Below are 24,477 nucleotides of genomic sequence, written 5' to 3' on the forward strand. Positions count from 1 at the left end.
AAATTTTGTTTGTTATGCTATTATTAACGCATAAATAAAGCACAACTCAAAATAGCTTCTAAATTCTTAAATTACACTCTTCTAGAAAATATCGCGATAATTGCAATATATGTATTTTTGCTATTTTATTACTATGAAATCCGGGTTTTAGTTAATACCACATATTTTCTGTTTACAAAAAAAATCACAAACCTTGTACGCATTTTCTAAGGGTTCCGCTCCTTTAATAAGTATGCCATTTAATGCTCCAACACCGGTTCCAACCATAACTGCTGTGGGTGTAGCAAGACCAAGAGCACAGGGGCATGCTATAGCGAGAACACTTAAAGAACATAACAAAGCATAACGAATAATAATTTCGTCTTTACTGAGTCCTCTTCTTCTGTGTTCCTAGTTAAAATAAGAGTGTATAGTTATTACAAATCCATAGTTAGGCAACTAAATAGAAGGGTTATCTCAATTGTTAATTATTTCAGAGTTAAAAGGAAAACGTTTGTTGAAGGTGTTCGAAGCCAAAACTTTTCAAAATAATACGTAATTTAATCTCATGCTTAGCGGTATCCATTTATTTATTTATTTACCAATTCAACAAGTAGAAGACCAACTATAGTGTTAGACAAAATGAACGAATAACAGCTCATATTACATATAACTATTTCTTCATATTGATTATATATATTGTTGTATGAAAAACGTTATTGCCCAGAATGATAATTTCAACATGTTGGTTCTAACTGTTTTGCAATAGATTAGGACGCAGTCATCAACATAAGGTTTAGATGACGGTTATGGGAGGTAAATGTCGGTATAAGATTTATATAATGGAATTATATTTCGTATTAATTTTTGAGAATAATACTGCACCTGTGTTCTAGTATAGGAATATCGCATATAGTTCTCTACATCCGTGCTGCAAGTTTCATAGAGAGTTATTTCTTCGCCAGATATTTTTTTTTTAAAAAAACTTTATTGTGTTATTTTTATCTGATCATATCTCTCGTAAGCTGTGTTCCAAATTACAACAGCATATTCCAATTTGGAACACACATTTTTATTAGTATAGAAATATTGTTGAATTATTTTCCGATTATGCCAAAGAATTCTAGTAGGGTAAAATCACAATTATATATTTGAGGGAATTATTAAAGATCAACTTCGTATCAAACACAATACTAAGTGCTTAAATTGTATTTAGTTTATTTATTAAACATTATTCAGTTGCATTTTAGTCTGACAATAAATTATATATTTAGTATATTTAGTAGTGTTGCTGATTTTTTCCGATTACGATTATGAATCCTAGTAATGTAACATCATCCTAAATTGCTTGGAATTATTAAAAGTTAATTTCAAATCAAAGTAGGTCTAAATGTTTTAATTGCATTTAATACATTTAATAAACATGTATTCAATCGCATTCAGTATATTATTAAACTAGATATTAATTTCAATCATGATTTAACTTTAATATATTTCTGTTTCTTGCTAATGAAAATCTATTTATATCTAATATAAGATTATTAATCGACAGAAGTTAGTACGTGAGAAGAACAAATAGCCTCTTTACTGATGTTCCCCTCAAACATTTCAATCAATAAATCAAAATGTAGTTAGTAATATCACCTAAGTCATGTGGTATATTAACACAATTTGCATGAACTTTATTTAAAGATTGTCCGCGAACAAATAAGTTCCGTGTTAGATACCAGATCAGGAAGATCATTATTGAACAAAATAAATTTCAACGAACGATAGGTTATAACTCTGTAAAACTCCTAACAATGCCACAACCAAACAATCAAATATTTTGCAGTAGGAAACAAACCCAATCTTTAATTTCAACGTTATATATACGAACTCACCATGTTTTTACGTATTGAACTAATGCTTATAATATGCGAAGCTTGTAGTAATTTTACGTACTAATTTTACATAAAAATATTTTTTTTTCTTTAGGAACATTTTGTTCTAGTCAAATCTTAATGTATGTGTGTGAAGTTTCCCTGTCTTTTACGTATGTAACTCAATAATGTGTGCGATATTTTATTTTATTTTATTTTATTTTATTTTGTTTAGTAATGTTATTATTTGAATGAATTGAATTTCGTTCCTGGATCTGAAGATTGCCATTACTAGGGAATTAAGTTCCTGAATTTTTTTGAGTTGCATGTTTTCTTTCTGAAATGATTCTTTAGTGGAAACAAAAGTTGATAGGGCGAGATAGTTTGTTCCTTTGTAAATTTGTATTTGTATTGAAAGACATTATTATTCAAACAACATTTTACCAATTTTGTTATCTTCTTTTCAGCTTCAAAAACAGATACATAATTCTCTTATAAAATTCCTTAGTATATTCAATGGTATGATCGATCAGAATTGATATTTATCTTTGACATTTAATCGATGCTAACTTTATTTTTTATTTGTATTAATTTTTGTTTTTTACTCTTTCATTTAGTTGTATAAGCATTAATCAATAGAGTAACCTTCTTCAAGATTGTTACGGAGGTAATACATGAAATGAAGTAACATGAAAATTTATGTGTGAAGAGAACATCATCATCATCTGTGACCAATAAACATACTAACAAGATCACAATCTAGTGATATTTTTAGAACTTTTGGTAATAAACCCAACTGTCTACGAAATTCTAACAACACGAACTACATTCACTTCCAATTGATCCTTACTGGATTTTAGGATGAATAGAAAAAATACAGCTCAACGAATGCAAAAATATTGCTACATTATAGCAGTGCTCGACAAGAGCAAAGTATTGTAAGAAGATCTAATCACATAAGAAAGCATTTCTTGTTAAAAAGAAAAAAGTAATAGAAGATTAGACTATTTCGGGTAGTTTGTATAATGACAAAAGTGTCGGATTTTTTATTAACTATGATTGAGAAGAAAAAGAGAGGTGTTGTTCATTTATATTGATTTAGAAATGCTTTGAATGGTGGAATCGTTAATTGAAGATGTAGAAGTTCATTATAATAACCAATTGGTAATACCTTCAGAAAGAAGAGATTGGTTAGTAATGTGATATTATCTGCTCTTGGTAAAGATGTAGGTGTTGGATATTTGAAGTTGACGTCATTTCGTTGATCGTTTTAAACATATAAGTGTATTAGCTAATTACATTGTGGTACTGAATAAAGTGCTTAATGTTTGTTCTGTAGTCATGACATATATTAACTATAAACTATCATACACGGAACCTATCCAGTGGAAGCAGAATTTTCTCAAGTTGGGTAATACGGAAATGTCAATTTCTTTATTACTAAATGTATTACACAGCAAACACATTGGATAATTAGCACTGATGTGTGTGGCATTATATGTTGCAATCTACAAGCGTCACATTTGTAGCTAAAGACAGCTACAGTTATATTACTAAAATTCAATCATATTTATTTTCGATGATTTACTCTGAAAACGGCCATGTTAACGGGGATAAAATGAAACTCATTCGGAGCCCATATATCTGCTATCAGTAAGTGTATCGTTACAAAATGTATACGAGAGAAATATGCATACATGGTGACTGTGCTATGGTATTTGTGGTTTAGAAGAAGTTCCATTAGGCGTTCAGGTATTTGTCCCACTGTAACACTAGCTTACAAATTTCGTCCAGATAGAAATTAGTTTATTGATGGGAGAACCATTTATTGACTGGATCCTGAAACACAGGATCACTGTGGAACCTTTATTGACTTCTTCAGTGAACCGAAGTAGTGAAAATCTCAAGATGACAGATCCGATCTCAGTGCATGATGCAGCATCTCCAATTTAAACCGTCGGAACAGATCCGAATCCGACTTGGACGGATTTAAGATAGTAAATGTCATGATGATAGTTTGTCACTTGCACTGAGTGAGTTGAGACGTTTTGTTCAATGTAAGACATAGCCTGTAGACATGTATGTGATTTCTTCTTATGGGGCTACCATAAATGATAAGTGTATATGACTCAGTCAATGACAAGGAATAAAATGAAGCGAAGATGATATTTGTAACATCGCACTTAAGATTTTACAGTAAGGAATGAGAGACTTCAACGGCAAGCTACACAAATGCAGAACAAGAAAATGACACGGACTAAAAGATGTGATTTTCAAAAATTGATATTGTAGATTACTGTACTCGTATCGCAAATGGCAAACTATAATGATATATTTATTATTATTATTATTATTATTATTATTATTATTATTATTATTATTATTACAAATGTAATGTTTCCTATATGATGTCTCATGTTTTTACAGGCGTTTCTTCGTCTCCCTATATTATATTTAATAAACACAAAAGAGAAAATAAAAATTTACCTCAATTGGAATTAGATCAAATTTCATATAACCAACAATTATCCATGCTACTAGAGTTCCTAGAGATAAAAATAAAACAGCTGGAACAAAGAACCCAGCAATTTTATCAGCTAGTTGTTGTATTGGTCCTTTCGAAAGTTGAGCTGTTTCCACCAAATGAACTATTTGTGCTAATGTAGTATCTTCTCCAGTGTGAGTAGATTCCATTAGAAGGACACCGTTGATATTCACTGCACCACCAATCAAAATGGATCCTGTAAATCAACCAATCCATTCTTATACTTTCTAAAGGAAAGACATATTCAAGTACAACCATAATACTAATAATTTATTTATATATACGTTTATTATTTTTTTTATTTATGAGTTAATCTTTCCATCAATACCAGAAAATAAGTTAAAACTTATGGCCGTATTGAAGAGAAGTTGTTTGTCAATCACTAGACCAAACTAACAGAAATTTGAATTGTAATTAAGGAAAGTTCAATTAAACACAACTCCAATCGATATCCGAGGGGCTATATTACAGTGCACTGTATAAATTGAATTAGGAACAGGTGTGGAAAATTAATGGAAAATATACAAAACCTTACGTATTCTACAGAATCTTACATTCTTTCTCAATTTCTACAGAAGAAGAATATAAATTATCTAGTATATATTCGAAAAGTTGAATTTTATAAATATTTAAGGAATCAAAATCTGAGTCTAAATGCGACTCACATGACTCATTTGTTTTTCTTAGTGTAACGCTAGGGAAGGTTGAGAAAGTCATAAAGAAACTGAAACTGAAACGTTCTCATGGGCCTAATCATATCCCATCTTATATCGTAAAGCTCTGCGGGGAGATATTAAAAACTCCTATCCATATATTAACAAATTTGACAGTTGAAGGTTCTACATTTCCAACTAGATGAAAGGAAACATTATCCTATTTCAAAATTCAGTTTTACATATAAGATTAACAATTGCCGACTCATTTCCATTCTTTTCTTCTTTTGGGAAAGTGTATGAAAATATCTTATTTGATAGAATTATGAATCATGCTCGTCCTGCTATCTTGCTATATCAACCTTCTTTTTTTCAACACAAAGATCAACTATTTCAAATTTGACGTTAATTACAGAAGACTACAATTCTTGATAGGAGTGGACTAGTAGATGTTATATACAGTGATATAAAAAAAGGGATTTGACACTGTCGATCACTGACATAGTACTACATAATGTCAGTCTCTTTAATTTTGCAAAGTCTGCTCTAAAGCTTCTAGTTTCATATTTAGAAGATTGTAAACAACATATCTTTTATCGTGAGCACATTTTTAAGTTGATAGGCGTTCGATCTGGATTACCTCGAATCCAGGACCATTACTTTTCATACTCTTTATTAATGACTTAACCAATTCTGTTAAAAAATCAAAACAGTTATTACTTTCCAACGATTTTTAAAGTATATGTAGAAATTAAATTGATTAATAACTGTGTAAAATTTCAAGATGATTTGGTAAACGTATTTAACTGGTGTACAAAAAAATAATCTAAATATAAATATTAACAAATCCATTTCCTTCGTGAGTAGTAGATTCGATTATTCCTATACATTAGATAGCACTCCATTGATTAAGAATAGATAGTTAAAGATCTTGGTACTATATTCGATAGTCATTTTACGTTTGCAGTACACATTTCTTTCATAGTAAATGAAGCTTTTAGAAACTTAGGTTGGATTGTAAAAGCTGGTAAGGATTTCAAAAAGTTGAATCTCTCAATGTACTTTATTTCGCGTACGTCAGGTCAAAACTGGAATATGCTTCTCAAGTATAGAATCCGGAGTACATCAAATATAGGAGTAAAATCGAAAACATGCAATCCAAATTTTTTATTATTTCTCACTTTCAATCATACTTAAAATTATCCCAAATATGATTCAGTTTCCTAAATAAAGGCTAATTTTCATTTACCATCCTTGGAAAGTAGAATATTTACTAATTATCTTGTGTTTAACATAAATACTACACAATACAATTGGCTGTACAGATTTATTAGAAAAGATCAATTATTAGGGTGTCTCATCCAAACACACAGATCGAAATAACGTTCTGTTCTTTTGCAATGAAGCTAAATAATTATCTTAAAGACGTCTTCTACATGTCCGATGTGTGCTTCCTACAATAAGATTGACTACTTAGGATCTACAACAGATATTTGAAATAATAATGAGAATAAATTAAAAATATAACTTGACAAAATATGTTTAGATGTATAATCAGTATATTTGCATATCTCATATTCTAATATTACATGAATACTTTAATAGTGTCGTATTACCTTGTTATATTAACTAGATAATATGATGAAAAATTACTGTAACCTAGAATACTTTAATTGGGCAGAGTAGCTTGTATTCTTCTTTAGTAAATAAATAAAATAAATTAGTTCTACAAACTTGCTAAGAAATCGAATATAAACAGATTAAATCGAACTGAAAATTCAAGTCTAAAAATAGCTAAGTTTCAGTGGCCAATTTTTAACCAATTAGTACTACGCAAATAATTATTTTGTGAAAATTCTAGTCTTTTTTATTGTATCCCTTTTGAAATAATATCAGGCTGAACAAAGTCGAGTTTCGAAAATTCGCAAGATTCACTTAAAAAAAAGAGATAAGACTCAGGGATCTAAAGAAAGTAGTAAAGCACGAAGCCTACATTTAGAAAAATAATTAATAGTAAGTCTTATCTTTTCCTTAAAATTTTTAATTTCAAGGATGACAATTTATGCTTTATAGACTTTCACTTTCAATACGTATTTAAAAGTATCTGCAGTATAGTAAGCTTAAATGTTCGATGGACATAAAATATAGTACATTTAGTTCTATGTTAAGTTGTTTTTGTTTGAAATCAATATCTTATACAATAACTGGGCTACAGCGTTAACCTCCAACTAGAGATGCAAGGGGTCGAAAAAAACCGGCTTTTTTGAAAAAAAAAACTCGGTTTTTTCTGCTTCGCTTTTTTGCTTGGGAAATTTTGGGCTTTTTTCAAAATTCTGCTTTAAATTGATAAAGCAGACTTTGTTTCGCCTCTCTATAACACAAAAAGTCATTTAATTAGTGGTTGATGCTGATAATAATATAAAACCTCGAAAATAAACTATGAATTTCGAAAAAGATATTTCAAACAATTTTTCTTCAACATATTTACATTATGAATTCCACAGGATTAACCAATGTATATAATAAGAATTTTTTAACCTCCTATATACAAAAGTAAGCAGAGTTGGCAAGAACTATGGTTGTTTTTGAAAATGCCAAAAACCCGTTTTTTGGGGGATGTTTAAACCAGGATTTTTTGGTTAAATCCAGGCTTTTTGATTTAGATTTTTTGCTTTATGTATTTATATTACATATTCACAGAAATAAGTTTGTTTCGCCTTGGTGTTATTATGCAAAAGAGGGGTTATGCCGGAAGAACTCCCATAAACTTAAAGAAGTCCGGTCAGTAAATTTCTTAAATTGAGAATCTCCCGCCCTAGCCATCGGGAAAATCCCGTCATTACTTGAAATGTAAAACAATAACGGGAAAATCCTGTTATTGCTATGCATGTAAAATTTAAAGGTCAACGTATCATAATCAGTACGCTAAAACTGAGGTATTAAATTACAAATTTAGTACGTAGATATCATTGAAAGTCCAATCCAAGCTAATATTGGAAGCTACTTAGGCAATCGATAAATTTTGCCAATTTCTATCAATATATTTAAGCAATCTTGGCTTCTTTATAAAACAGCAGGCATTTAGGCATGCAGAAATATACAATTTGGTTTTGTTTCGCATGTTTAGGCTTAACATCCTTACGAAATACCGAGGTTATCAAGAAGACGACTTTCGCTTAAACTGACATCCGAACCGCTACTTGGTTTACGCATGAAAGAAGGGTTGTGGTTCGACCGAGAATTGAACACGGGACACTTTGATTAAAAGGTGAAAAGGAAATAAAACTAATGCAGATGGTTTGATATCTGGAAACGTCACCATGAAGTTCACACGATTCGCATTTTTCATTCTTTTTATTTATTTGGTTTAAACCAGTTATTAAAAAAAAAGGTTGGTGTAAACCAGCCAACCCTAAAAGTAAACACTTCTTTAAAAAAAATACACAAATAACTAGCAAAATAGTATGTATTATTTTTACTTCAAAATATTCCAACCCTCTTTTTGAAACAAAATAAAATTAAAATAAAACATAATAGAAATACTTAGATTTATATGATACATTCAAAGGCTGCACATCTAGAGTTTTTGGTTCTGAATATTCTTGAAATTCTACAGTTAAGTTTTATATAACCACCATTACGGTTTACCCAATCCTCAAGTTTTCTGAATTTTTAACAAGAGGGATTCAACATATCATTACGGAATTCCCCCCCCCCCCAAAAAAAGGACTACGGAATATATTTAAGTTAAGCTAAATACAACTGCACAACAAACATAACTGAGTGATTAGCTTTTGCGCTTCTATCGGTAAGTCCGGGATTCAACCAGCATTCGACCATTCTGACAAAGCTTTTCTTCATTCCATCTGTGAATGTAGAAATAGTGCGTGTACTGTGAGTTGGCCGACTTCCTTTCTTATTGTTTTTAAATCGTTATTATTACTAATTACCAGCAGTGACGGTTTTGCGAAGGTTAGGGGGTGGTCTTTCGGACTGAAGCCCGTTCCCCAAAGTTACGAAATGTCTGCAACAAACGAAATATCTATTAGTTATGCCTTTACTCATAAACTTTAAGTTCCCGTCAAATAAAAATTACGAATGTTTAGAAAAACTAAACATTAGTAAGAAAAACCGTTCCCAAAATACTTTTCTAAATCCGCCACTGATTCTCAGTATAAAATGACTTTTGAGGTTGTATCCGGAAGATTATTGCTAAACATATAAACGAAACGAAATATTAGTTATGCCTGTACTCATAAACTTCAAGAACCTCCCAAATAAATTTAGAACTTTTTAGGAAACGAAACAATCAGAAAAACCCCTCCTAAAGTACTTTTCTAAATCCGCTAGTGATTATTTGTATAAATTGGTATTCAAAGTTGTGTCCGGAAAATTATTGCTAAATCGTTGCACAGCTACAGTATAACAGAAATGTGGAAGTACGGCTTGACGGTTATATTGAAAAACGTACGCTTTGACGGATAAATAGAAAAACGGGCAAGTTTAACTTCTGCGCTAGAAGCTAGAGTACTAAAAGCTGTTAGAAATGAAACACGGATGACAAACTAAAATGATCTAGAAAAGAAAAAAGATGTCGAAAACTCAAAAGTTAAAATAAAGTTAAATAGCCTCTAAAATTGCCCTCAAATACTACATTCTTCATGTTAGCTTTAATTCGTAAAACACGTGCTCCATCCATCTTGATGGTGAATTTCAGAGCGAAATATCGCATTTAGGTCATGGAATTCTTATCTAACTATAGAATGTACTATAAGAAAGCTATTTAGATAGAAAAATCATGAAAATGAAAAAAAAAACAAAATTTCCAAAATTCTCGTTTTTTCCCAAAAAAGCCGGCTTTTTATGTGAAAAAAACCATCGATTCAAAAAAGCCGGCTTTTTTGCATCTCTACCTCCAACCTTTGCAAACTGCAAAACACGCTCACGTGCCTGTACATACGGGCCACTGAAAAGAAAACTTAAAATCTAAAAACTGAATGAGTGCTTGTTTTTAACTAAATTTTGTGCAGTTTTCTGTACAAACACTTTTTAAACAATGAATTTTGTCAGTAACCAATGGTTGATTTGTATGATTTTATTCGTTGGCGACCGGTATTAAAGCGCTGTACTCCAACATCAAGAAGACGATCTACGATGTTAGCGAGGGTCCTGAATTTAAGGAAAATCATGATTTACTGTAAATAGTGTGAAAGTGACATATTATGATGTTATAAATTTCTTAAATAGCAAGTGTAATGTTATTGCTTACCCTTTTCCTTGGGAACAGGCATTGACTCTCCAGTAATAAGTGATTCATCACAAGACGAGAAACCATCAATAACTTTTCCATCAACAGGGATTTTTGCACCGGGTAGTACCTGTAAATCATAGAGTCTAAAGGATTTACATTTGAGCAGAATAGCCGTAAGTAAAAAATATATATATTATTAATATACGGTATATTCTTCCAACTTGTTGGGCCGCGGTGGCTCAATAGTAGAGCGTTCAACTCTGGTGCTTGGGGTCCCGGCTTCAAACCCTGTCCCCGCCAAGTGAACTTTGTGGCGGTCAAACACCATGTGCGTGGGTTTTTCGGGGTTCTCCCGTTTCCTCCCACTTTCTTTATTCCACCATTTCATGCATTACTCATCATCACCGTCTCCTTTAGCCTAACCGGCATAATCGTGTTACGTAAAACTCAAAAATTTCATTTCATTTTTCTTCCAACTTGTTCCCCGGTTTCTGTCAAATTAATCTTAAGCGACATAGCTTGCCAATGTGACTAATGTTTGAACTAATTTATGTTAAATAAAGAATTTCCATGTGTGCTCAAGGAAGGTACTACATTTACTTAATATGAAGTGCTCAGCTTTGTTATGAAGATTTCTTTTGTTCGATTCGATTCCAGATCACAAGTTAAGAGTCAGATAACATCATGTCCTTAGGCTCTCTCATTGTTGTTCCTTTTACATCAATTTTTTTACTCCATCTACTTTTTCACAACCATTCACTATCATTTATCATCCGTCACTGATACAAATGAATGGTAGCCTAAAGTATTTAACTATTATTACGACTAGGAAAAATTTAGGGACGAAAGTATTGAATCTATATATATAAAAGAGAGAGATTGACTGACTGATCAATGCCCAGATCAAGCCTCTAAAAATTTGAGATTGTGCAAGGATTTGGATTTGTAATTAGGATTTGTGATCTAAGGTACCGCTAAGGAAGAATTTTCGGACATTCAGGAAGGGGAAAGAATAAGGGTGGAAATTATTATTAGGGATGCACACGAGACAAGATTTGAGACTGTCTCGTCTCGAAAATGTGCTGTAAAAGTGATGTCTCGACTCGAAAAATATATATTTTTCTATCGGAAGAGCTGTATCTCGACTCGAATTTTGTCAGGAAAATTCTGTCTCCACTCGTCTCGTGCTCATCTCTAAGTATGATATTGAAATGTTGATATCTCGGAATCTCCGAAGGTTAGAAACGTGAAATTTGACATATGGAAAATTGAAATTGGACACGCGGTCCGGTGTGTGTGTGGTTTATATATATATATATCGCCTACAAGGGAAGAAAATGGGTGGGAAGGAAAAGGTGTAGGGATTACAATTATTATAAACGGATGCCCATATCTTGGAATTTCTTACAGTTAGAGACATAAAAACATGAAATTGAGTATTTGGACTTCTCATTTAAAATGATAAGATACGCGTTTCAGCGATTTTTTTAGTTTGCTTGACCTACAATGGAAGAAAATGGCGTAGGCTCTAAAAAGAGTTGGGTTACAATTATTATTATATCTCGGAATTTCTTACCGCTAGAGACATGAAATTAGTTACTTGGACTCTTTAAGATAACACATGTTTCAGCGTTTTTTTTTTTTTTTGTTTTTTTTTTAATATTTGTTCTAGGAGGGAAGGAAAGATGTAGCATGAAAGAGGGGTAAGGGTTGCATTTATTATAATAAGATTACCATATCTCAAAATCCCTTAAGTTTACATGGACAGAATCCCTTAAGTTAAGTGTCATGGACTTTGGTGTTCGGACTCTTCAGTTAAAATAATTAAAAACACGTTTCGTCGCTTTTTACGAATAAAAGAAAAGAGGTGAAACGTAAAAGGTAATTGCAATTCTTATAATAAGATGTCTATATCTCGGATTCCCTTAAGGTTAGAAACATAAAATTTAATGAATTTGATATTTGGAATAATTAAAACACATTTTAATCTTTTTAACTATTTGACCTAGAATGAAAGAAAAACAAGTGGGGTGCTTCCCTAAGATTCTAGTACGAGAAATTCCAATTTTGTGACAGACTTTGAGTTCAAACGAATTCTATATGAAAGATGGAGAAGAAAAAAGGAAAAATATTGCCTCATTAACACATGGGGACATTTGCTAGTTATTATAATATAAGGAATCAGACATTAGATATTACGAATCAGTTAGAAATTGGTCGCATAAAATTTAAAATGAAATAGAAAGAAGAGTTATAAAACTTTCAAACTGAATATAGGCCTATGTTAGAAAAAAATTAATATAATTACAGAACGTTTCAACACATAAATTAACAAGGTGTAATCTATAATCTTTATTTTATTGTTAATATGTATTGTATTCAGTATAGTTTAACCAATCTATATTTATGTTACGAATAGAACAACAAAGTGAAACATTTTTGTTTGCTATATGTAAAATTTTATTAATTTTATTTCGAAAATTTTATTTTAAGATGTTGTCAATTTGAATTTTAATTATATTTAAAAATCAGTTTAAAAGTTTGAAATTTGAATATTTCAACATTTTGAGAAGGTTCTTAGCATGCTTATTTGCAATTTTCTTATGTTTCGTTATGCTCTATATTATTATTGCTTTTGCAAGATTGTGTATTGACACTATGAAAAGTTTTATATTTTTGCCTAAGACATGTTCGAAGCAACGAAAATAAACATTATTATTATTATTATTATTATTATTATTATTATTATTATTATTATTATTATTATTATTATTATTATTATTATTATTATTATTATTATTATTATTTGGTTAATAATAAACATCCCTTGCTTGTTAGTTAAGAACAATCAGTATATCCCGTCGTTGCAATTAATGCAAAAGTTACTTAAATTTAAAGTACCGAACTCCCCCAGTTTGAAAAGATATAAATAGTGGCTATGAGAGATTCACTGACCGTACATCAAGAGTTAAATAAAGAATACATGCAACACATGCTACTTTGATTAAATGAAGGGCCGCAGTGACTAAATGGTAGTGCGTTCACCTCTGGTGCTTGGGGTCCCGGGTTCGATCCCAGCCCCCGCCAAGTGAGCTTTGTGGTGCACAAACACCGTGTGCGTGGGTTTCCTCGGGGTTCTCCCGTTTCCTCCCACTTCCTCATTCCACCATTTAATTCATTACTCATCATCACCGTCTCCTTTAGCCTAACCGGCATAATCGTGTGACGTAAAACTTATGGATTTCATTTCTTGATTAAATGAATATAAAAGAAGCTGTGCAGTTAATAGAAACTTTGAAAATAATAAGAACACTGATTAATCTACTTTGAAAGAAGAAACACAGAACAAATATAACATTAACTTGAAAGTTCTATCGAGTTATAGGCATCTCCGTTCCATATGCATACATCTTTGATCTTAGACATATATTAGGTTTAAGAATACGGGCATTATTTCTTAGTTATAAGCACATCTAAGAATACATAGATTATCTGTAGCCATCATATTTGTTCCAAAATAAACATCGGACAGCTTGACAACAATATCTTTCGAGTCTTTAACGATTTTGAGCAACAAAGTAAAATCTGTAACCAATGTTGCTACCACTCCCAAAGTTTCCGGTATTAGCCATGACTTCCAAGAATTTATATTTATCCAAACTGGATTCAAAACATTCTTCATGAACATAGTCAAAGTGGTTGTCAGCCTCCTAGGATGTCTCTAGTTCCGTCTTATTGTGGGTTAAAGAAAAAAAATCTCGTCCAGTTCTTTACCAGGAAATAATGTGCCTAAGATCGATGACACATTTCCGCGCTGCATGGCGATGCTGATACGTTAGAAAAGGAATGCAGTAGCTCGGGTATCACCAGTTTTGATTGCTATTCGATGACCAACTTCATTAATGAAATTAGATCCTTCGTGACCCCAAGACCCACTGGTTTCTATTGCTACTGTTACAAACCAATATTTGTCCAATAGGTTTGAGTATTTTAGTCTTTTGTCTGATTCTCTGTAAGCGGCGACGAGACCTGCCTGAATTGAAGAATGGGGTAAGTTGGAAGAAACAAACGTATCGGAACATGTGAAATCCCAGACTAGCGTTTTTCCATTTTTCCAAGGTCATGCCATCACATCAGGTCTTTTACCATCAGAACGAATCATTTGGTTCTTTTATTGAAGGAACTCCCGCTGATACGAGGGCTCTACAAAAATGATGTCGTTTACAATATGATGTCGAGATTGTCTTCCCGCACTTTTTTTTACATGAAAGACCATGTAATCCTTTATTATCAACATATGCGTTGCAAGCAGGACAGTAGTGAGGCTCACAAATATTAGCACCTAAGCGCAGAGCTGTAGCAATACGAAAGCTCTCATTAGAAAGGTGTAAGCCGAGTGTGTGAGAAGGTAGGGCTTGAAGCCATGCTCCGTTTTTGGAGGAGGAGACAGCTAACAGCCTGGCTTTATCTGGGTTATTAGTTGATGATAGGAGTGAAGATAAACGAAGCTTGACTATAGGTTCATCCCAAACAGACTGAACATGTCTTTTGTCGTTAGGTGGGGGATCCATTCCAACCAGACTAGTTCATTTATTGATGCATTCTTGTACATCTCGAATCGAGTCTAAGTCAATCTCCTGTTGAAGAAGAGATCCAATTAGTTCTCGTGAGCCATAGAAGGATGCGAGAAAAGAAGGTATGGCGATATCCATGGCTCGACGAATCCCAAGGCCTCAATTCTCAACTGGTAAGGAAGCTTGTAACCATGAACTGTCTTTCAAAGAACAGTTTAGAATGGATTCGTCGTCTAACAGTGTGGTCCTGTTCTAAGAGTGTGGTCGAATTTGTCAAGCAATTTATCATCCTGCCAAGAAGGGGAGCAACGGAGGAAATATAGTATTCTTGGAAGTGAGAGTGAAGCTCGTAGTAAATAATAAGTGGAGTGTGCAGAAAGTTTTTATAATTGAGAAAAGAATAATTCTAATTTTGATATATTGTCCAATAAATTTTGCTCCTTGATTCGGTAGAGATGGCAGCGCCTAAAAGTTCCGCATTGGTAGGTGATAAGAGTTTGATACCAGGTGCTACTTCGTTAAACTTTTCATAAAGGTCATGGACTTCATCAACTCTGGCGCTCAGTAAACTCACTTTACATTTGGAAAAATGAAATGAAATCTTTGAGTTTTACGTCCCACGGTTATGCCGGTTAGGCTAAAGGAGACGGTGATGATGAGAGATGAGTGAAATGGTGGAATGAAGAAAGTGGGAGGAAACGGGAGAACCCCGAGAAAACCCATGAGCACGGTGTTTGTCCAGCACAAAGTTCACTTGGCGGAGGCTGGGATCGAACCCGGCACCCCAAGCACCAGAGGTGAACGCTCTACCACTGAGCCACCGCGCCCCCCACTTTACATTTGGCAGAGTTAAGAAACAATCCAATAGATGAAGCTTCTAAACGAATTTTATTAAAAGCGCGTAGTACTACGTCGATATTTCCAGCTATGGTATCGTCATCTAAGTACCAGATAGTTAAATCTGTGTTAATATCCTTAATAATGTTATGGATGGTTATGGCGAACAGTGCTGCTCTAAGTGGGTTGCCTTGCTGTACTCCACGTTGTGAGTGAGTTATGTTATCACTTATAAAAAGATTTCTTGGTTCGGAGTAGCATTGGTAGATGTATGGATAGTAAGTTGAAAAGTTAGTTTTAACAGATTGTAACATTGAGTCGCGGTTGAGTTCATCCTAGTTGGTGTGGTGGTAGTATATTAATTAATGAATCTCGTATCGGGAAGCAGATAATTTTTGATGATAAGCGTCTCCAAACATTGCCAATAAGAACATAATTCAACTCAGTAACAATGTTTTAATCACTGAAGTTGAGAACCTAGGTCAACAAAAGCACTTACATCTCGTGCGTGGGATCCCTGGTTCAAACTCCGCCCACGTAAGTTTGTGGTGAACAACATCGTTTCCAGGGGTTTTCTCGGGTTACTCCCATTTAATCCTATATTCTTATTCCACCATTTCTTCCATTATCATTCACTTGCCTTAATCATCCATCTCCCTTAGCCTAAAGAACGTAATCATTGGACGTTAAATTGAAATATTTCAAGATTTACTGAAGTAAACTAACTTTTAAGATATCTCCTCTCTGAACAAGATCCACATCGATTTTATTTTCAGTTAATACGGCCAAATCTTCGTCTACAGTTACTAATAGGGCTTCAGTTGGTTTTGCAGACATCACTTTTGACAACGCCGTAGATGTTTTAGCCTGAAACGGAGAAAGTTCAATTATTTATTAATTTTCACAAATAGTGGACCTACTACCTTAATTACAGTAGGTATTCAATTAATAACTATTTCATAATTAAAATTAAAAAGGTAAAACGAGAAAGAAAACTAATGGAAGTAAAGAGTTTGGGTAGAAATAGATAATAAAATTGTAATTATTAACCTTAACAATCTGTAAACAAAATTACATTATCTACACATTTTTGCATTCTTTTGGGTTTAAAAGAACTACGATTACACACGATTAAAAAGACTGTTACATATGATTAATTCTGAATTTCAAATGTACCACATTACAATTTAAAATTCTTAATACTGCATACTGAATAGTTTATTTTCGTATATATTCTCGTAAGGATGTAGCAAATCAATATCATTATTCTTTCGAACTAATAGATTGTTCCTTTACATATCGGCATCAAAGTTTATTTCTTTACAAAAAAAATAGTCCTTGGTTTTGTAGAATATTCGAAAAAAATAGCATAGTTAAATGTTCATATTAAATATCCCATATTCGAAGATTCCAAAACACTTCTAACATAAGATTTAAATAATTTACCATATAGTTTATGTATCATCAATAGTGATCTCAAATGGGTCGGGTTATCGGGTCAGGCTACTCGGGTCGGGTTATTGGGTCAATCGGGTCAGCTCGGGTCGGGTTATTCGGGTCGAGTTGTCGGGTCAATCGGGTCAGCTCGGGTCGGGTTATCGGATCGGGTCACTTGGGCCGGGTTGTCGGGTCGGGTCAGTCGAGTCAGTTCACTTTGGTCAACTGAGTTTAGGTTGAGCTTAAACTCGGCTGGAGTCGAAAGCTGCTGTTTTTCACTAGCTGCCTAATTAAAAATAGCAATTTTCAACTGATTTTATATAAACCATAAATCTATTTTGAACATTTGCAGCTAGTGTTTTTATGATAAATGCTTATTTTTGTACTTATGTGCACTTTAATTTTTAAATGTGGAAGATTGATTTTACCAATCGACTGTAATATGAATATCTACGCCAATATGGAGTCTGGATTTAGAACAAAACTAGAAGTTGTTTAAGCAGGGCCAAAAGAAAGATTGGATATGGACGACCAAGCCCAAGCAGGGCCGCGGTGGCTCAGTGGTAGAGAATTCATCTCTGGTGCATGGTGTCCATGGTTCGATCCCAGCTCTGGTACATGGGGCCAGGCCCCCTTACTCAAAAAATTGTCACCTCCCTACACATAGTGATATTGCTATAGATCGACAAACGGTGAGTGAAGTCGTGGCAACAAGTGAAACTACAATCAAAAACATCTCTCGACAATAGAGTTAAAACTGCAGAATACCTATGTTCCAATAGTCTACGTTCCAAGTAAAATAAGTTCACTTATTTTTGTTTGTAGTACAGCAAGATTTAATTCACCGAAATCTGTGCAGTACATGAATTGACCTTATCACTTGAAAATACCTTTAAACCTTTATCCCTTATGTAGTTATCTCCTTTGTTTTCGACAAAGAACCAGAAAGAAAAGCAAACTCAGTTGGCATTCTCATTCGCTTTAATATTGGAAGTCATGCTAAGATATGAGATGCTTACTTACAAATAGCATACATTGCAGTAAAACAATACACTTGCATTGGACAAAAGAAGTTTTCGTACACTACTTATTATAATTCGTACACTAAGTAATTAATTCCCATTGATTATTGAGACAGAAGAAATGCATAGCATCAATTAAATAATTTGGTAATAATAATAATAATAATAATAATAATAATAATAATAATAATAATAATAATAATAATAATAATAATAATATCAAAGAATCTTAATATCGAGTCGCCTTGTTTAATAAACAGTAAAATAATACAGCAAAAGTTTTTTATTATTATTATTTCTGAAATAATCATTCTCTCTGTTGTTCGTATCCCGATCGTTTCAGAAAAATAAGATACTGACAAGGGAACATCTTATATTGATAGTAGCATTGCCCAATCAAACAATGTACAATCTATAGAGGAGTGGAGAAAAGTGAGAAATCCAAAGTTTTAAAGGCCGACACCCAGAAACACAGGAGATACAGAGGAAAGAAGTACCTAGAATCATGTGAAGATAGCAATGCAAAAGACACACTGACACAGAAAGAATTTGAAAATGATTAAAGTAATCAAAATGGTATTTACACAACAGTATAGTAAGCAAACATTGTATCCACAGACATGTTCAATAACATCATATGTAATGCAGTGTTGTCAACTGACCAAAAATTAAAGTTTTGTTAAATGGCATGTAACACAAATTACAACATCTAGCATATCTAATTATTATGAGTAGAACCATACCTGTGATATCTTGATATACAGTGTTGCCAACGTTTGAGGATAGGCCTATATGAATTCTTATATAAACCTTGGATGTAGAAGAGTACATACAGTACACGATTCGAACTAGTTAGAACCAAAATATGAGACCACAAACAAGAATATAATCACTGAAGTAGGAAAATAAGGCACGAAGCACAGTGTCGAAACAGTTTTTCCCAGGTTGAAAATCAGAACAGTATCAAACACAACATACAAAACTAAAATGATGCATGCGTTTGGATTGATAATTGATTAGCAGGCTCATTTTTCTGATGCACGTAATATTGTATCACTGTATATACTCCTTTACATCCGAGATTCATATAGAAACTAGGAACTCTTATAGGTCTATCTTCAAACGTTGGCAACATTGTACATCACGACTTCACATGTATGGTTTTACTCATAATTACGAGTAAATTTATCGTATATTTGCTAGATGTTATAATTTGTGTTCCGTGCCATTTAACAAAACTTCATTTTGTGCTCAGTTGGCAACACTGCATTACATATGATGTTATTGAGCATGTCTGCGGATACAATGTTTGCTTATTATACTGTTGTGTAAATGTCATTTTGATTACTTCAAGTTCACTAGGTAATTAATTCCCACTGATTATTGAGACAGAACAAATGCATAGCATCCATTAAGTAATTTGGATCCCAGCTCGCGCCGTGTGGATTTTGTGGTAGACAAACACTGTACTCGTGGGTTTTCTTGGCGTTCTCCCGTTTCCTCCCACTTTCTTCATTCCACCATTTCATTCATTTCTCATAAACACCGTCTCCTTTAGCCTAACCGGCATAACCGTGGGACGCAAAACTCAAAGATTTCATTTCATTTTTCCATTAAATAATTTGGTAATAATAATAATAATAATAATAATAATAATAATAATAATAATTATTATTATTATTATTATTATTATTATTATTATTATTATTATTATTATTATTATTATTATTATTATTATTATTATTATTATTATTATTATCAAAGAATCTTAATATCGAGTCGCCTTGTTTAATAAACAGTAAAATAATACAGCAAAAGTTTTTTTTTTATTATTATTTCTGAAATAATCATTCTCTCTGTTGTTCGTATCCCGATCGTTTCAGAAAAATAAGATACTGACAAGGGAACATCTTATATTGATAGTAGCATTGCCCGATCAAACAATGTACAATCTATAGAGGAGTGGAGAAAAGTGAGAAATCCAAACTTTTAAGGGCCGACACCGAGAAACACAGGAGATTCAGAGCGAAGAAGGATCTGGAATCATGTGAAGATAGCAATGCAAAATATACACTGACACAGAAAGAACTTGAAAATGATTAGAATGATAAAAATGGTATTTACACAACAGTATAATAAGCAAACATTGTATCCACTCACTTTTCTTCACTCCTCTATCGATTGCACATTGTTTGATTGGGCAACGCTACTATCAATATACGAGGGCTATCCAGAAAGTAGATTACGTTTTGGAATAAAAAAATCAACAAAGTATAGGAAACAAATTTTATTATATACAGATGAAAGCCACACACAAATACTACTTTTCGACATAGTCACCATTCAAATTAAGGCATTTATCGTAGCGATGTACGAGCTTGGAAATTCCTTCGTCGAAAAATTCGGCCGCCTGCGACTTCAACCACTTCGTTACCTCTTCTTGCAGCTGTTCGTCGTCATCAAAACGCTGCATAGCCAGCCACTTCTTCATTGCTGGGAATAGGTGGAAGTCGCTCGGTGCCAGGTCGGGACTGTACGGCGGATGAGGAAACAACTCCCACTGAAAAGATTCAAGAACTTCACGCGTGACATTTGCCGTGTGGGGCCGGGCGTTGTCGTGAATCAACAAGATCTTAGAGCTCAACATTCCTCTGCGCTTGTTTTGAATTGCTCTTCTGAGGTTTTGCAGAGTTTGGCAATACCTTTGAGCGTTTATTGTAGTGCCTCTTTCCAGGAAGTCCACCAAAATCACACCTTTTCTGTCCCAAAAAACAGTCGCCATCATCTTCCTTGCCGACATTGTTTGCATGCATTTCTTGGGTTTTTGGGGAGAACCTGTGTGCCCCCACTGCATTGATTGCAATTTCGTTTCACAGTTCACGTGTTTCACCCATGTTTCGTCACCAGTAACGATGCGATCGAGTAAAGAGTCACCATCCTTATTGTAGGCGTCCAAAAAGTGCAACGCTGCAGCCATTCGCTGATTTTTGTGGTCCTCTGTCAAGATTTTTGGAATCCATCTTGCACAAAACTTGTGGTAACCAAGCTTTTCGCTGATGATTTCGTGCAACAAACTTCGCGAAATTTGTGGAAAACTCAAAGAAAGTTCCGTTATTGTGAACTTTCGATTTTCACGGACTTTAACATCGACTTTTTCGACAAGTTCGGCAGTCACTTTGCTGGGTCTCCCACTTCGATCTTCGTCGTGAACATTGGTTCGGCCATTTTTAAATCTTATGACCCACTGTCGCACTCCACCTTCAGTGATAATGTTGTCCCCATACACTTCACACAGCTGCCGATAGATTTCTATCGGTTTACAGTTTTTTGCTGTCAGAAACCTTATTACTGCACGCACCTCGCAGCTCGCGGGATTTTCAATTAACGCAGACATTTCAAACCGTCACAGTATCTTAACGGAGCACAGCACGAACCTCTCACTAGCACGGCTAGATGCCGACTGAGCTGCGCAACGCTCTGACCCCAAGATGGCCGCGCTAGCCCCGCCCCTAGCGGACACAGACGAAAACGTAATCTACTTTCTGGATAGCCCTCGTAAGATGTTCCCTTGTGAGTACTACCAACACCCACTATTTGCAATCGATACTGGTTCTCCCTCTTGATTATCTTCTGGTCTTGTCTCTAGTATATCTAGTTTCCTAACGCTCTTGATCGTTGGCAACTCTGTAGAAACATTCTGCTACGATGTTAACAAGCGATACGAGCGGGTTACATGCACAGGACCGACACGGCGTAGGATCGACACGGCATAGGATCGACACGGCGTAGGATCGACACGGCATAGGATCGACACGGCGTAGGATCGACACGGCATAGGATCGACACGGCACAGGATCGACACGGCATAGGATCGACAGCAGAACTTTCATACGATCGAAATAATAAAAAATACATTATTTTATAATTACGCAATATTAAGTAACAATTATTTTCTCAAGGATATATAGGAGAGAACCGTCATACGATCGAAACGGCATAGGAACGAAACGGCGTAGGATCGACACGGCATAGGACCGAAACGGCACAGGGCCGACACGGCATAGGACCGAAACGGCACAGGATCGACACGGCACAGGACCGAAACGGCATAGGATCGACACGGCACAGGATCGACATTCTGTAGGGTGGTCAACACTTTCTGAAAATATCAATATCGCATATCCCTCACCTTGAATTTGTGGATATAAAAAATTGTAAGGATAAATAATTCTAAATGGTCTATTTTTAAAAAAATTATATATAATATATATATATATATACAAATTGTATAAAAATATTGTGCGTAATATATCCATGCCGTAATAAATACACCTTTAATTTTGTGATATTAAAAAAAAATACGCTAAATAACTCCAATAGTTGATTCGAGGTTTTCAATACCGAATAAATAATATTATTTGTCTGATATTTTTATAATGCTGTAATTTTTTATGTATACTAAGTTGAAGTATGTACATGTAACTGCAATTTTAAAACTGTAGGCTTAGAATTTGCGTTTGGATTTTTTTTAAGCGAAGCAATGCACCTATGTTAAGTTGCCTCCTTTCAAATTTCGAATTGAAATCGGAAGCCAATCGTTTGTTTTTCGTTTGTTATTGACTTTTTTGAAGAAAAATAGTAAAAATCGTATCTTTCTTAAAACATAAAGAGATGTTTACAAAATAAAGTTGGTATATGGCCAAATTTACCCTTGTTCCTCCACTTAAAATTTTGATTGAAAATCAAAATCAATTGTTTGATATGCGTATGCTACTAATTATTTTGAAAAAGAATAGTCTATTTCGAAAAACATAAAGAGTCTTTTCAAGAGAAATGGGTGATGGAATTTCATATTGGCTCCACTTTAAAGTCTCGAATCAAAACCGAAGCCAAGCGTTTCTTATTGGTTGTTTTTAAGAGCAAATCGCTTGTTTCGAAAAAATAGAGAAAGAGATTTACAAAATAAATTTAGAATGTGATCAAATTCAATCTGATTCCTTTACTTACAAATTTCGATTCAAGACCAAAATCAATCGTTTGATATGGATTTGTTGTTGCTTGTTTGGAAGAAAAATAATTTGATTCGAAAAACATAAGAATATAATTAAGAAATAATGTTGATGAAGGTGATTTGTTTCGGGGCGGTTTGCTTATTTTGAAGAAAAAATCACTTGTTTCAAAACAACCAGTAAAATATATCTATTTCCAGGATACATTTGGTGGTCAACTTCATACTGTTTTTTCTGCTTTTAAATATCGATTCAATACTCAAGCTAATAACATGTTTTCCTTTCTTATTGATTGGTTTGAAGAGGAAATAGTTTGTTTTGAAAATTATTAAGAGTCATTTACAAAATAAGGTTGGGTGGGCCAACTTTTTGGTGGTATTTCAAATTTCGATTTAAAATCAAACTCAATCATTTATTTTTCGTTCGTTATTGATTGTTTTGAAGAAAAACTAAGAACCATTAAAGAAATTTTTATAGTAAAGGTGGTCACCTTCACAGCGTTCCTGCACTTCAAATTTCGTTCAAAGCATAAAACGGTTAAAATAATAAGAGAAACACAATCAGTACTCTACGCAAATGTTTAGGGGGTTCAGAGGCTTTAGGAACACAAGTTTATATAATATCAAGTGTTTATATATATAAACGTGCTAATATGATAAACGTGCTTAATTTTGCATAATACCTTGCTCAAGGGGGGTTTCAAAGTCCTTAATCCCTTTACTTCAGTACGCCACTAAACATCAATTATAAGTCATTCGTTATCCAAATTGTACTTCTTGTACTGATTCAATCCTTAATTTTAAAGTTCAAAATTATATGAGCACTTATTATGCTATTGGAAAAGAGCACATATTTTATGACAGTGCAAGGTAGTTTCTTGTTTTAACAATTGAAAGAAAGGAAAACACCAATAAAAGTAATAATAATACCTGACACGAATTCCGATAGTAAATCATATTTTATTATCTTATTTGAAACTTTGAGAAAATTGAAGCTCTACACCGATTACAAATTGGATAATAAGCAATGCTTTATAATTGCTTGATAAATTTCAAATTGAGAACAAAGAGAGTGATACTGTTTAAAAGAAAGATTGGATAAAAACAAGAATTTTAGGAATGATCTAAAAAATGGATCAAAGTATTATGATCTTGGCTAATATTAATTTTTGGATCAGTTACCATAAAATATTCGAACGGTCTCTAAATCGAGTTTTCTCCAGATATGTAGTTCTCCAGGTATAAGGAGTACAAGAAAAATTTCGATTAATTAAATATTTTGGATTTTTTTATAACGGGCCACAAAATT

General features: G+C 33.4%; 1 protein-coding gene across 2 annotated transcripts in view; it reads right to left on the bottom strand.

Annotated features, from left to right (window-relative positions):
• LOC145662498 (copper-transporting ATPase 1-like) overlaps positions 1-24,477 on the bottom strand; it is a 178,241-nt gene that overhangs the window by 52,533 nt on the left and 101,231 nt on the right. For both annotated transcript variants that reach the window (XM_081728134.1, XM_081728133.1), the window contains exons 7-10: positions 16,428-16,568; positions 10,309-10,417; positions 4,329-4,582; positions 193-390 (exon numbers count right to left, since the gene is read on the bottom strand). In XM_081728134.1, coding sequence (XP_081584260.1) covers positions 193-390; positions 4,329-4,582; positions 10,309-10,417; positions 16,428-16,568 — 702 coding nt within the window. The remainder of the gene's footprint in view (positions 1-192; positions 391-4,328; positions 4,583-10,308; positions 10,418-16,427; positions 16,569-24,477) is intronic.

The sequence above is a fragment of the Thermobia domestica genome, chromosome 10, assembly GCF_964235325.1.
Source record: "Thermobia domestica chromosome 10, izTheDome1.hap1.1, whole genome shotgun sequence".
NCBI lineage: Eukaryota > Metazoa > Arthropoda > Insecta > Zygentoma > Lepismatidae > Thermobia > Thermobia domestica.